Source organism: Microtus ochrogaster, chromosome 16 (genome assembly GCF_000317375.1).
Source record: "Microtus ochrogaster isolate Prairie Vole_2 chromosome 16, MicOch1.0, whole genome shotgun sequence".
Classification (NCBI taxonomy): Eukaryota; Metazoa; Chordata; class Mammalia; order Rodentia; family Cricetidae; genus Microtus; species Microtus ochrogaster.
Window position 1 is genome coordinate 38,736,551 of NC_022018.1, and position 15,668 is coordinate 38,752,218.

A 15,668-nucleotide genomic window follows, 5' to 3' on the forward strand; every position below is an offset into this window, starting at 1 on the left:
GGATCTCTGTGAGTTCGAGACCAGCCTGGTCTACAGAGCTAGTTCCAGGACAGGCTCCACAGCCACAGAGAAACCCTGTCTCGAAAAAAAAAAATTAGACCAAGGGGTGGATGACTGAGCATGAACTCAGGTCTTACCCTTTTCTCATACTGCCTAGTTTCCCTCCTTGCCTTCCCCAGGCTCACCCAGGAAGGGTCCCAGTGATAAAGCTTTGGTGAAAAGTGCACTGTGGATGCATGGCATATTAGTAGCAACTATGATGGATGCTCCATCTGTGGGTGACAGAGATCCTTGAGACAGGTTTGTCAGTTCACTTATAATGGTCCTAAAAGTTTGAAAACATTAGCTTCAGCAATAACCCCAGCCAAATCTATTAACTTTGTATAAGATGAGAGTAATTCTGGGTAAATGTGTATTAATAGTTTTCAACCACCTTCAAGGACATGTCAGGTCCCTTTTATAAGTATGAATCTCCTTTGTAGATGGAAGAGGCTCCTCTTGGCCAGAGGTTGAAACTGTCTTAAGCTCTAACCCCATAAATATATGTGGTTCATATGTACTTATTGGCTATGAGATTTAAAAATTTAGAGCTGGCAAGTGGCTCAGCAAGTAAAGATGTTTGCTATACAAACCTGGCCAATCCCTAGAACCCCCATAAAAGTGGACAGAGAAGTGGACTTCACAAAATATTGTCCCTTGATTTTTCACATTCATGTGAGTATACTTGGACACGTGTGCACATACACATACAGGGTATTTATTTTAAAATTTAAGAGATCTAGTGTATCCACACATCTTTAGATGTGTATTATGTGAGTGTGTCTCACTATTGATTTTTTTGTTGTTGTTGTTTGGGGGTTTTATTTGTTTGTTTGATTTTTGAGACAGGGTTTCTCTGTGTAACCCTGGCTGTCCTGGAACTCACTCTGTAGACCAGGCTGACCTCAAACCCACAGAGATCCATCTGCCTCTGTGTCCCAAGTGTTGGGATTAAAGGCACCTGTGCCACCACCCCCTCCTCACTATTGATATTTGATGGTAATAACTTCCTTTTTCCTCCAAGTATGCATTGAGGTGTTTTTGTTCCTTCTAAAACTAATTTTAACTTTTGCCTTTGTGATTAAGTACAAATGTTATCTTTTTATTCCTTGACTTAAATCAGACACAATGTTACAAAGTTTCAGACAGACGCAAACTCCCCCCAGGGTCTGTCAATCTTCTGATCACCTAGGTGTGTGAGAAGGAAGAATCCCACCCACCACATCCCCTGGCTGGTAAGAGCACAGGCAACACAGGCTGAGTGAGTGCGGGCAAACCCTCCAGTCCTCACCTCTTTGTACCCTCTTCCTCATCTGTGAAGTGGGAATAATCATATTACCAACCCTCTGCATGTGTAGTCTTCGAACCATATTTGAGGATTAAAAAATATTTGTTTTTTTTGTTTTTTTGTTTTTGTTTTTTTGTTTTTTTCGAGACAGGGTTTCTCTGTGGCTTTGGAGCCTGTCCTGGAACTAGCTCTGTAGACCAGGCTGGTCTCGAACTCACAGAGATCCGCCTGCCTCTGCCTCCCGAGTGCTGGGATTAAAGGCGTGCGCCACCATCGCCCGGCTAAAAAATATTTGTAATAAATGCTCCCAACCAGGCATGCATCAACTTCATTGTCATTGTCTAAACAATACAATCTGACACACACACAGTAAATATAACATGATGCATATAATGTCAGGCATTATTAATAATCTAGAAATAGTTCACAGTCTATAGGAGGCTGTATATAGTTTTATATAAGAGACTTGAGAGTCTAATGAACTTCCGGAGTCCATTTCCATGACGCTAAGGGACAACTGTACCTCCTTAGGGCTGTTGCAAAGACTGCAGGGCCCAGTGTGTAACAGCAGTTACAGTCCCACCTGCCACATAGCAACTGTTAGATACATACGTCTGCGTTGTTGCAGCTGGCACGATCATTTCCTCTCTACCCCGCCTCTCCCTTTCTCTGCCCTCTTCTCTCCCTCCCCCACTCAGGGAGCTTGCTTTCCTTATTGTTCTTGCCACTGTGACAAAATATCTGATAAAACAAGACAGGGAGGATTTGTTTGGGCTCCTGACTGCAGAGGGTTCAGTGTGTCTTCCCTCTGCTCCTTATGTTCCTTTATAAATCAGAATCAACTCTTGTCAGTGCTAAAGTTTGTATTTTCCATATCCTCCAAATGCACTTCTGTTAAAAGCTTGCTTCCTAACTTCTGGTCCTATAAGGGGGTGGTGGAACTTTGAAGAGGTGGGGTTTGGTACATGGAATAGGTGACCTAGAGAAAATACTTTTGAATGGACTTGGAGACTCTGGCCCCGCCTTTTCTCAGTCTGTCAATTCTTAGCCACTATTCACAGAACACTTTCCTTCACGGTAAGTTTCCACCCTAATGTACCCACATCCACCACAGGCCACGAAGCGATGACTCAACCAGTCATGGACAGGGCGGCTTGCTGAAACTCTAAGACAAGTGAAGCTTTCTTCCTTATGACATTTTTTTTTTCATCCCTGGCATCTTGTCTCGCTGACCGGAAGCTGACTGACATAACTACACTCTATGAGATACTCTAGTCCAGTGGTTCTCAACCTGTGGGTCATGACCTCATAGGCTCACATATGGATATCCTCTATGTCAGACATTTACACCACAATTCATAACAGTAGCAAAATTCCAGTTATGAAGTAGCAATGAAAATAATGTTATGGTTGGGGTCACCACAACATGGGGAACTGTATTAAAGGGTCTCAGCATTAGGAAAGCTGAGAACCGTTGCTCTAGTTAGCTGAAGCTTTCCATCCTCTGTACCCTATGCTATGGTGTGCACATCTTCCTGTTCCCATCTGACTCTTGGTCCATGAGAAGGACCAGTGGACTGCAGATGTGACCAAATATGCAGCAAGTTGGGGCAACCTTTGAATGTTCCTGTCTACACAAGTCCCTTGAGTCTACAGGTCCCCAGAGGACACCCTACACCAGCTTTGTGGGGTACCCCAAGCCGAGGAGACCTTCTTCCCGTTACTTTACAGCACTGGTTCCCTCGTCACCTATTCCCAGAACACCAGCTTTCATGTCTCAACCAAAATCTGTTTTGCCAGGGAATTTGGGTGGAGCTGAACATGCCACCCTCCATCCCTCTGAGCTAATGTAGAAAACACTAGTCAGTTCCTCCAGAACATTCCAGACCCCAAGATCTGTTCAGTTTGGTTTTCAAGGCAAATAACAACTCAGGAAGGAAGACATCAATATTTTCTTTTCTTCTGAAGGGAAGGATGCCAGTTGTTTGTACGGAGCCTAATAATTCTGCCTTCCCCGAGAATGTGCAGGGGAGAGTTTTGCAGCAAATTTTTACAAGCACAGGGGAGAGAGCATGGCTCAGAGATGGTTGCCCTGTGTGTTCAACCAGGAAGTCCATCCCCAGCCACACTGCTGCATTTTAGCCTCTGATGCAGAGACAACCCTTCCTTTCCTGTCCCTACCAGGGTCTGTGCTACTTTCTGGAGAGCAGTCTCTCTGGGAGGCTGAGTCCAAGGGGAACCGCTCTCAAAACCCCAATGGGCATCCTTTAGTTAAAAGGGAATATTCAAATTATTGTTTCAAAGGTGTTTATTGGGCTGGGAGCACTCCAGACATAAAAACAAAACAAAGAACAAAAATAAACAAACAAAAATCTACCAGACAGAGCCTCCCTGACTGTGAAACTGGGATCTTCAGAGAAATCCCAAATCATTCCTGGTTGTTATATCCCTTTATGTCTGAGATAAATCCCAGAAATATGTGACAAATTGGAAAGGGTCTCCCCCTGCATCTGTCACTAGAGATGCCTTCATTGCCACATGCACAAAAAGAGTCCTAAGCACTAGCTTCATATGTCAGAGGCAAGATAATTTGAAAGCTTTCTCTACTGTTGGCCCCCGTTGCTGCTCATGGCACATCCATGGAATCAGTCGATCGTGGATGAAACATATCCAAAAATAACACAAAGTGTGTCAATACTGAGCATGTGCAGACAGCTTTCTCGTCATGCTAAACAACTATTTGCATAACTTTGCCATCATATCAGGAGTTATCAGTAATCTAGAGACAACACACAGTGAATAGGAGGAAGTGTGTAGGTTATTTGCAAACATTTGACCATTTTATTGGCATCCAGAGGATCTTGAGACCCATCTCCTTGGATACCAAGAAATAATAGTGTTTCACAGTCCTAAATGTTGCTACTAATGTAATACCACCGATACTTTGTGGTTAATCTATCATGCACCGTGCATGTTAATATTAATGTATATATATTTTTTATTTTTTTGTGGCCTCTCAAAAGTTTATTATCCAGGTCAGCTTTACCATTTGGCACTACAAGCAGAGTGCTTACTAACAAATGTGCTAAGTTATTTACCCTGTGATAAGCACAGGTTTATCTGGGTCCAAAGACCGTGTTATTTCCATTCTCTACAGTCCATGAGTAATGGGCAGGTTCTAAGATCACCCCTTCTCCTGTTCAAACACTGATCTAAGTCCTGCTGGGATGGGGTTTTATAGGCAGTACGTTTTCACATCAGTTTGTCTTAAGGTTTTCTGGGTAGGCTGTCTCTAATGCCCCCCCCAACAGGACTGTTAGCTGCAGGTGACAAAAGAACACCTCAGTTTGGACTGTCAGGCTCAGCACGCTCTCCTCTTGGCCTCGGGGGAGGGAGGCCGTGTCACCATGAATGGCCAGGCATTTCCACACATGGGGAGCAGGCTTTGGTGGATAGCTACAGAGATGAGAAGGCCCTCAGATGATTGTGTGAAAAGAGCCTCTATGCCTCAAACGAGAGTATAGACAAGGCTGGCCCACTCTGTGATATACCTTAGGATATCACAGGTCTAACAGTGTTACTATAAAGACATCATCTTCAGTGCTAAGTAACTGATCCCTGGAGACTATAAAATGATTGCTCCATTTTTAGCTTCTCAGTTTGTAGTGAGTTATTACACAAGAATACAGAACTAGCCCAGTTGTCCTTCAGTATCCATGGGAAAATGTTATATAGGCCTGCAGATATGTATCCCTTCCATAAAGCAGTTCATATATTCCTAGAAGCTTCCACACCCTCTTGGATCCTTTAAAACATCTCTAGATGAGTCATAACACCTAAGCAGTGTAGATGCTATTTAAGTAGTTGTTTATACCACAGAGTTCATAGAGAGTGACAAGAAAAAGTCTGTGCACACTCTTTACAGATATGGCCTTTCCCCCAAATAGTTGCAACTTGAGGTTGGCTCAATCTATAGATAGGGGATCTATGGGTATAGGGAGATGGATAGGCTTCACTTCTTCCATGACGTGGAATGGGATATTTGACAGATGTTGAGAATGGTCTAAGGCCTAGGATGCTCAAGAAGGTCCATGGAGAATGGAGCCAAGGAAGAGAAGGAAGCCAAATGCTTGCACCTCTAGTGCCGATGATGGCCACAGACAGCATGGACTCAACCCAGGTCATGTGGAAGAGGAGACAAGAGAGCATCATATGTGTACCACATGGGAAGTAGGCAAGCCAAACTTTTGTGGGGGAGGGGTTTCTAACCTGTCACTGTGTGAGAAGTCTTCCATAGAAACTCAGCTAGATGGGTAATGAGTTCTGGGCCCACTGGAGTTGTATCCATACAACTCCATTTTGTTCTAGAATAATAAGGGCTGAAGGAACCAGTGGCCAGGTCTAACAGTGTTACTATAAAGACATCAATTAGGAAGTCCCTAATTTTACCTGTGGACAGGTGGCATTTGGTGACCGTGCAGCTCCATGTATGTCTGCATGTCACATGTATTCTCTATGTTTACACAAGATCCTGGGACTCCTGGCCTAAATACTTCAGGCCCTCCCAGCACCCTCATGTAGCAGGGCTTTGAATCTCTTCTACTCCAGGGACACCTTAGATTCAGGACGGAAGGAATAACCCAAAGCTGTTGTTCCTCTGATTGCCCCTGTCTGAAGGGCTGTCATTGGACATCTCTGACCTTACCAGGTACCAGATGGCTTCACTATGCCAGTGCCTCAACAAAAGCTGTGCTAGGATTTTAAACCCCTCACTAACCTATTTTGCTGTTAGTACCAGTAACCTGGGTAGAACATGACCTCTATTGGGGAGCATCAGTGTTTCCAGCAAAACAACAGCCAGCTACACTGCTGGTCAGAGGGAGGTCACCATACCCAGAGCCAGCATGCTCAGGTCTGGGTTCAGCTGGTCTGAGGAGTGCAGGCAGATGGGCACCCCACACGTGGTGACTGACACCAGGTAGGTGAGATCATCAGACGTGGGTGTGGTCAGCTTGAGGGTGCGGAAGCAAATGTCATCCGTGTGGGGGGGATACCCAACAAGGCTGCTGAGAACAGATCCAGGGACCTCTGAAAGTGCAGCCCTCTGCCTCAGCCATCTCTTTCATTCTCGTCAACTTCTGATTTTTGACTTTTTGCGGTTTTACAGACAGCCAGGACAGTGATACTCTGGACAGTTTACAGTTGTAAACAAGGTATGTGTGAGGAAGCATCTGTTTTCATACCCTTAGTCATCTTCTAAAAACATTATTTCAAAGTGTGTGTATGAGTCTTTGTCGAGTGTATGGATACCCAGAGAGTAATGTCAGATCCCCCCGACTGGAGCTCTGGGCCGCAATGCTTTCAATACAGGGCCTCGTTGACGCAGTAGTTTTCATCCGTGTTCCCCACCAGCTGGTGCCCGGAAAGGGTGGTGTTGTAGAGTCTGACCTTAGTGGCTAAGACTGTGACCGATGGTATGACGTCTAAACTAGTGCCACCCTCCATGCCCTCTGAGTAGGGGCCTTTTGACCGGGTATTTCCTGTGCTTCTCTGGCCTGTCAGAACAAAGAGAATATTAGATGCACACATAGGATCCCGGGTGGTGCCATTCAAACTATAAAGGGCAAGGTGGGACTATTCTTGGGATACCTTGGATAATCTTTCAGACACATTTTTGTCTCCAAAGGGAAAATTTCCATGGGCTAATGACCCTCAAAAAGGCTGAGATGCAGTGTGTTGGGGAAATGTTGATCACAGTTACTAAGCTACGGCTGAGGGGAGTAGAAGCACTGCTGTGCCGTTGCTATAGAAACAACAATGTTCTGTACGTGGCAGAAAACTGAAAGGATTCTGAGTTTTTGCCACACGGAAATGTTGAGATGAAAAGGCTTAGCCTGGTTTTAAGCATTCTACAGTATATACATATGTCAGCTATGGTGTGGCAGCTCATCTTCAACCTTTCTGGTTTTATATGATTATAGTTTATTTTTATTGATTTAAAAATAAAATTCACGTTTCCAAGACTTGGGAGTGCTAGGGGAAGGGAGGGTAGAACTGAATATGGTAGCATGCCAGTAAGACCAGTACTTAGATGGGTAGGGCAAGAGGTTCATCCTGGGATGTAAGAGACTTTCTCAAACAAAAGAATCAACTTGAGGGAAAGGAGCTGCCTCTGACAACAAGCACAGAGAACATTCTGTTGATACTCTTAATTAGGTATAATTAAAGAGGCAGGGCAAGGCAGCTCTACGCACTTGATCTACAGCTTGCTCACTGAAGTGGTTACCTGGCATCATTGGTCCTTTGAAATCAACTGCAGCCTGTAATGCCCTCTTTGAAGACTTTCATCCTTTCTAACCCGCCCCCCAGGCTGCTCCTCATGGAGGCCTTTAACAGCCTCTACAGGCCCACACTCCTCTGAGCTGTCAAGAGAGACCACAGACATGATCTTGTCAGCTGCATAGGTTAGGCCAGGACTTGTGGTCTGTGGACACAGGCTCAGCTGGGCACTGCACATGGAACTGTAAAGCCCATGGCTGCTAGGAAGGGGTGAGTCATCTGGCCAGCTCTCATGGAGCATGACGACATACCGAACACAAAGTTGTCTGGTCTGAAGATCTGGCCAAAGGGTCCTGACCTCACTGAGTCCATGGTGCCCGGCTCCAGGTCCACCAGGATGGCCCGAGGTACGTATTTGTTGCCTGTGGGGACAAGAGCTGACTTACAACTGGGCTTGGCAAGGAGATACATGTAGCAGCAGAATTCATTACAGAAATCCCAGCACTGAGACAAAGGAAGAAAAGGAAAATGGAGACATGAAGCATGCTTAATCACACCAGACATGCAGAGGTCTTCCGGAGCTGCAAAGTGCTTATATTTATTTATTTATTGCACTTGGCATTTTAAATATGTATGCAAAAAGCATTTCCTTGTTGTTTGCATGGTCCTAAGCTACTTCCTCTGCCACAGTATGGAAAGCAAGGCTAACATCCAAATCCTTACCAACAGCTTCATTGTAATACACATTGATTCTCTCCAGCTGCAAGTCATTGTCACCATGGTAACTGCCGGTGGGGTCCATGCCGTGCTCATTGCTTATCATCTCCCAAAACTGAAATGAAGAGAATCACATCATATTTAGGATTCTAACCGTCACACAGAAAGGCCTTGGTCAGACAGCACAGACAAGACCCTAGTGAGCTGCTGGCTCGTATGTGTGTGGGCAGCAGCTGCTGCAGAGGGTCTTGAAAATGCGCAGTGCATCGGCCATATTATGACCACAGATGCAGGGCTGGAAGGAGCCAGAAGGAAGTGGGCACAGCAGATTCCTTGTCAGAAGTGCAGAGGCAGCAGTTCTCTCACTCCAGGCAAGGGTGAATTTCTATGACTCGGAAATCGGAAGGCTCCTGATACAGACCCAATGTCTCATTGAACGGCACAAGTTTATAGCTTTCATATATACTGGTCTCTGGTCCTAACCATGGAAGAATGAGTGAATTTAAAGAGAAGAAGCCTGAGAGGGAACAGAGCAACCGTGGAAGGAGCTGGCTATTATTAGGATGCAGCTTCTAGTGTAAACCTCAAACAGGAAAGGGGTGGGGGAGACATTTTTGTATCATATCCATCCACTATACCTGATATGAACTCCCCAGAGTGTCTTGGAGTTATAGCGCTACCTAGTGCCATCACTTGCTGTCTCAGAAATTGAAATATAACTATCATATTGTATGTCAACACACTTAGACAGTGCCTATGTGAACAGGATTTATTTAGGACCCTCATCTGCATGATGCTACATCCAAAACACAAGTCCAGACAAAGATCGAAAGTCAATTACAAAAGAGAAACACTCTAGACTCGGTAACCTTTTAGCATCCAGAACCAAACAGATGTGGAGTTTCTTTCCTAGGAAATGACAAGCAGAGCAGAACTGTGGGTTTGCGGGAACCAGTTTATCTTTTGCAGACTTACGGAGATAGCATGCAGCAAAATCAGGTCGCTTACATAGGGAACAGTGTTCTCTCTAATCCACAGATCCTGTGATGTTTAGGCAGAGAGTGTGAGCTTGAGTGCCTGGAAGCAACGCAAAATTTAGAGGCATTTGGAAAGGATTAGCAGCCTGGCGAAGGGGTGGTGAGGCTAAAGCCAGGAGTAAGAAGCAGGTAACTATAAAGCAGTTGGCTGCTCTTGCCTCGTTTTAGCTCCCTCCCCCGATCTATTATTAAATGAGACTAGCAATGAAACAAAATTGATTGTCTTGAGGTTTGGCCATTGAGTTCTCAAGGTAGCCTGGCACCGTGTTCATGGTCCCTTTGGAGCCTGCTGTACCATGTTCAATGATGCTGTCACGCTTATTGGTGTTAAAGATGTTGTAACTGTACATTTCTGTAAGAGGAGACTATGGTGACTTGAGAGCCTGTTTGGAGATTCTAGCAAGGGAGTCCAGCTACTCACAAACTCTCGACGGAAGTCCTGTTTTGAGAAAGGCTGCTCTTTTCACAAAAGCACATAGACTTGGGAAAGACTCACATAGAGTGCTAAGGGAGGAATGGGACACCCCCCTAGCCACTCAGCTCAGTCAATCTGAGCCACATGAGCCACAGGGGACTCAGATCACTCAGCTCAGTGATCAACGGGATGATAGCTTCGACAGCCAGATTGCTCTTACATCTGACTGTGGTGGTTGAATGAGATTTGGTGTTTGCCCTGCTGAGTTCTGGTCTTGTTTGTTTACAGTATTTACTCACTATGCCCCCAGTCCTCCATTTTGGAATGGTGACATGTATTCTGTGCCGTTGCGTATAATTTGCTGTTTATTGTATAAGAGGGTACAGATAACTGTCTCTCAAAGAGATGCTGGACTTTTAAACAGTGTTGAGTCTATAAAAGACTATCAAGACTTTTGAAGTTCGACTAAATGCATTTTACATTCTAATATGGCCATGAAACCCATGAGGACCACGGTGAGGAATGTTGTGTTTTGAAAGAGAATGTCCCCTGTGGCTCATGTGTTTGAACATGAGATCCTCAGTCGGTACTATGTGGGTAGGCTTAGGGAAGTACGACCTTGTTGGAGGAAGTATGTCAATGGAGGAGGGCGCTGAAAGTCTAGAGACTTATGCCACTTCTAATTTACTCTCTGCTTTGTGCCTTCTGTTCAAGATGTGAACCCTCAGCCTACTGCTCAAGCCACCATGCCTGCCTGCTGCCATGGCTCCCTGCAGTAATAATAATGGATTCTTACCGCTCTGTAACTCTAAGTTCAAATAAGCCCTTCCTTCTATAAGTTGCCTTGGTCATGGTGCTTTATCACAGGAAAACAATAATATACATAAACATAAAATAGACCAGAGGGGATGAAAATTCCTGAAAAGAAGCTGTGACTGGCTGTGAACAAAATACTCCTAGAAGGAGCCCATGTCTGCAAAGACTGGTAGATCAATTGGAATTTCAGTACTGGGAAGAAATCGAAACTTTGTAGGTTCAGAGGCTAATTACTTTATCTTGGCCTAGTTTTAGCCTCTGGGAGAGCCATTCCTTGCCCCACTCAGTATTAAACTGACACCTCATGATTATAAATAAAAATCTCTTAGAAGCTATTAACTTACCAGAATACTAGTTTCCAACACTTCAAGAGCTAAGAATATCATCAGATAACATCTTGGGTCTCCAGAGAAGCCCCCATTTCGAGGTATCCATCTCTCTGCTATACCTACCAATCTATTTCCAACTCGCCTTGATGGATGAATTCTCTTAGTTCTATGAAACCATAAAAAAATTCATAAAACTGCCTCCACAATGGAACACGGACTTTGGGGTAACCTAATTTGTGTTCCTGGGCCATCGTCATTTAAAACAGCTCCAGAATGCAGCTTATTCCCTTTAAGATGAGTTTTGGCTTTGATACCAGAGCCAGAAAGGACAACTACTGAAGTTAACTGACAACATAAATCCAGACTTGAGGTTGGCAAGTTGCTGCCTGGGAAGGTCTGTGCCAGGAGGGTTTGAGATGCAAGTGGCATGATATGGATTCTGCTGTTTGTGTTCAGAATACTTCTTCTGATACGAGGTCTTCTGGAACATGCAGCAGTCATCTCTGAAAGCGTAGGTATCCCCCAGGAAGTCAGGAGCATGCCCTGACAATTGCTAAGAACTCACATAGGCATTCACTAATTCTCTAGCCATCTTAGTGGTTTTGGTAACATTGTCCATCATCTTCCAAAGCAGAGCATGGGGAAGTGTGGTGATCATGGTGAACCTAAGGGATGATCTGTCCAGTGGTCCTCTACACAAAGCAATCCACCCATGGCCTTCTGTATTATTAGCCTTTTCAGTGACTTCCAAATGCAGAACTTCAGACTCTGTACCCTCTTGAGGGCTTTAGTGGGGGAAAGAAAGTTGGAACCAATTTTTTTATGCTTTGTTTTTGCATATAATATCATTTTGTGGACTTTTTAAATTGCTTGGTGTCTGGAAAAATTCAAATCAGAGGTAATAGAACAGTTAATGTAAAGAAAGAAGACAGTATGCTTAAATAATTGGTAGGAATTCAATTCAATTCAATTAGGTGATCTAGAACCATTATAAGCCATTGTTTGAGCCAAGAGTTAGGCACCAGGAGCTTCCTCAAGTAGACATACATGCAGACAAATACACACATATAAAAATAAAAATAAATAAAATTTAAAAGATATTTTTGAGTATGGATAGAGCTGGAGAGATGAGTCCTAGGTTAAAAGCACTTATTGCTCTTATATTGGAGTTCAGTTAAGAACCCATGTCATGCAGCTCATGCAGTCTATAACTCTAAATTCAGGGGATTTGAAACCTCTGTCCTCCTTGGATACCTTCACTCGCGAGCACATAATGACACAGGGACACACAGAGATACAGCATCAAAAACAAACAAACAGAAAAAGATCTTAAAACATGGAGAGGCAATTGAATATTAACATACTAGGAGAGTCAAGCAAACAAAGAGAAAGGAGGATATGTAGATATTATGTAGGGAGGAGAAAGAAATGTAAAATCTCAAGAGTAGCTTTAGATAAGACAAAACAGTGAGCCCATGAAATACGAATAGCAAAACTGGCCAGGTGTGGGGGCTCATGCTTGTAATCTCCGCTCCCAAGGATTACCATGAGTTCAAAGTCAGAATAGGCTACACAATGAATTCCAAGCCAGCGTAGGCTACAGAGGCAGACCATGTCTCAAAATAAAATAGTAAAAAACTATTTTGTGAATTCACTGTTTTGTCTTTTTTTATTTTAAAGAACTAAAAAAAAAAAAAGTTCTCGGGAACCACAAAATGTAATAACATCAAGAAAATCCAGTGGAGACACTGGAAGAAAAGTCGGACAAGTCCTGAAGAAAGTAGAGTTTAAAAAAAAAAAGTGTGGGAAGCGTGAGAGAAACATAAGAACAGTCTGGGAGGTCCAAGACCAGATAGAGAGGGGCACTGCAGAGAAGAACTGGGGAAAAACCGAGGGAAACATGGAACACGATCGTATAAACACATGAGGATACAAGTCTCCACGGGCGACCGAACACTTCTTACAACCTAAGGGCATGATGTAGCCACTTTGAAATGAATTTTCTCAAACCAGTTCCTTGGGAGAAAGACAGAGATTTACACATGAAACGTGGTGCAAACTAGAGGGAACAGGATGGAGAAGCCACAAGCCGAGTTGGTATCAGTCATTCCAGAGAACTCTTCAGAGATGCCTCCAGTTGAGGCAAGGGAGTACGCCCCTGTACCCCCTTTCCCCTGACCAGTCCTGACCATCAGGGCTATGATTCACGGAGGCTATTCTCTCAACCCGAAGAGAACGCTGACAAAGCCATACCCTGATAGCCCCGGCTACCCGGCTACCCGCAGCTGCGGAAAGGAAAGCTTCCTAGAAGTCTGGCAGTCTCTACAACATCTGCTTCGTTAGTTAAACGACAGACTTGTAGTTTTTAAAGTCTAAAAAAGTGCGTGTTGACTAAGAGCTCCTCCTAATGAGACATGACCTTGCTGGTGTCTGCAGAGGGTGTGTACTGCTACCCACAGTGTGGAGGAGCACAACCTTGGCTGGAAGCTAAGTCTGGGTGTGGTGGAGGCAGCCCAGCACTACCTGTCTGTGGAGTGTGGATTCTCTCTGGTTAGAGCAGGGCTAAGTGAGGTAAGCCAGACCCAAAAAGAGGAACATGGGATGTACTCACTCATATTTGGTTTCTAGCCATAAATAAAGGACATTGAGCTTATAATTCATGCTCCTAGAGAAGCCAAATAAGAAGGTGAATCCAAAGACAAACATATAGGCATCCACCTGAATATTAACCTTCATCAGGGGATGAAAGGAGACAGAGACAGAGACCCACAGTGGAGCACCGGACAGAAATCTCAAGGTCCAAATCAGAAGCAGAAGGAGAGGGAGCAGGAGCAAGGAACTCAAGACTGCGAGGGGTGCACCCACACACTGAGACAATGGGGATGTTTTATTGGGAACTCACCAAGGCCAGCTGGCCTGGGTCTGAAAAAGCATGGGATAAAACCGGACTTGCTGAACATAGCGGACAATGAGGACTACAGAGAACTCAAGAACAAGGGCAAGGGGTTTTTGATTCTACTGCACGTGCTGGCTTTGGGGGGGCCTGGGCGGTTTGGATGCTCAACTTACTAAACCTGGATGGAGGTGGGCGGTCCTTGGACTTCCCACAGGTCAGAGAACCCTGATTGCTCTTCGAGCTGATGAGGGAGGGGGACTTGATCGGGGGAGGGGGAGGGAAATGGGAGGCGGTGGCGGGGAGGAGGCAGAAATCCTTAATAAATAAATAAATTTATAAAAAAATAAATAAAACACTCATTGCTTTTCCCCAGGCAGGTGCTCCTGCTGTTTGCTGACTCCACATCTCTCTCAGTTGGGTCTGAACACAAGTAGAGAAAAAGCGAGTACTTTAACGAGAAACTTCAGCACCCACCCTCCACTCTGTAGCTTTGCTTATAATAATTTCATAGTTTTCAGAAGTGGTGAATTACAAGTATTTGCGTCTTTAATGAGTTTTCAATTTCCAAAAGACCAGTCATCTAATACAAATAAAGTAATACGAAACTTACTTAGGCTTTCACTATCACGCAAGTTACAAAAAAAATGGAACTAAGTTCTCATTTACCAAATGTCTTTATCTCATCTATATTCTGCTAATTCAATTGGAGCCTAGTAAATGGAGAGAGAGAGAGAATCAATTATCTCTTTATGTGTGAAGAAATTGGCTCAGAAGGGTTAAAGGAAGGCTCCTCCCTTCCCCCAACATCATATAACACCAGAAAGAACGGAAGAAAAAAAAAAAGACAAAACAAAACAAAAAAAAAAAACCAGTAATTGCATCTCCTGATGCAGACAACGCTTTTTCTGGAGTTTCACATTCAAGCTGTTTCCTAGGCAACCAGCACCCAGCCTCCAGGACTGTCTGCCTGAACTCAGAGGAAGGGGGAATGCAGCCAATGTCTACTCACCCCCTCATTTCCTGTCTTAGTGATGATGCTGCAGCCCTTTGTTGGGGTGTTAATGTGGCGAAAACAGAAAACCCAGAAGCCTGTCCGTGGGATTCTATTTCAAATGAGCTATTTCCACTCACTGAAGGTCCAGATCCATTGAGAACCTTGCTTGTGAGAGCACTGAGCTCATTTCTATTTTTATTCAAACCCTGGTTTTTTTTTTTCTGGGGGGGGGGTTGCGGCGAGGGTGTCCCTGGAGCAAGAATGAGTCTTCTTTATTCACATGAGGTGGGACCCTTTGAGACCCATGAGAAAAGAAAGCCCTCCCTTCCCCCTAGCCCTGCCCATGGGAAAAGGCTTGCCAGTGTGCTCTCCAGTTCCCAGACCAGGATGGGGACAGGACTAGCATGCCTCTGTGTCACACATCCTGTTTGGCCTGGTGCCAGGTGTTTGCTTATTGTCTACTTTCCCAGCAGACCTGGAAGATGATCACCAGGACTTAAGGAATTTGCTTCCCAGGTGAATAGGAAGAAGAAGTAACTGCCTTCCACGCCATCACCGCCTTCATCTTTCCACCCTTCTCCATGCAAAGCATTTCCTTTACCCATTACTGAGAAGCAGAGACACCCTGGCCCTGCTGACACCTATGTGGATGTAATCCCCTCTGGCGTATGGATAAAATCCATCTGCTCTGGTAATATATGGAAGGACACATCTGTGGGCCAACCTGTTACATCTTCACTTACGGCTTCAGATATCAACCACCAGTTGCAGAGTAGTCTCAGATCGTGGTCAAGAGACAGCAGCCTCACTGTGGTCCTGGCCCACAGGGCTGGGGAACAGAGGGCTTGTTCTGCGGTG

General features: G+C 44.6%; 1 protein-coding gene across 1 annotated transcript in view; it reads right to left on the reverse strand.

The window, feature by feature from the left end:
* The window catches only part of Tubb2a (tubulin beta 2A class IIa), a 15,085-nt gene extending 6,647 nt beyond the window's left edge, over nucleotides 1-8,438 (reverse strand). Inside the window, exons 1-2 of the mRNA XM_026783063.1 lie at nucleotides 8,330-8,438; nucleotides 7,918-8,028 (exon numbers count right to left, since the gene is read on the reverse strand). Of these exons, the coding sequence (XP_026638864.1) occupies nucleotides 7,918-8,028; nucleotides 8,330-8,429 (211 nt within the window). The 5' untranslated portion in view covers nucleotides 8,430-8,438. The remainder of the gene's footprint in view (nucleotides 1-7,917; nucleotides 8,029-8,329) is intronic.
* Between the last annotated feature and the right edge of the window lie 7,230 nt (nucleotides 8,439-15,668).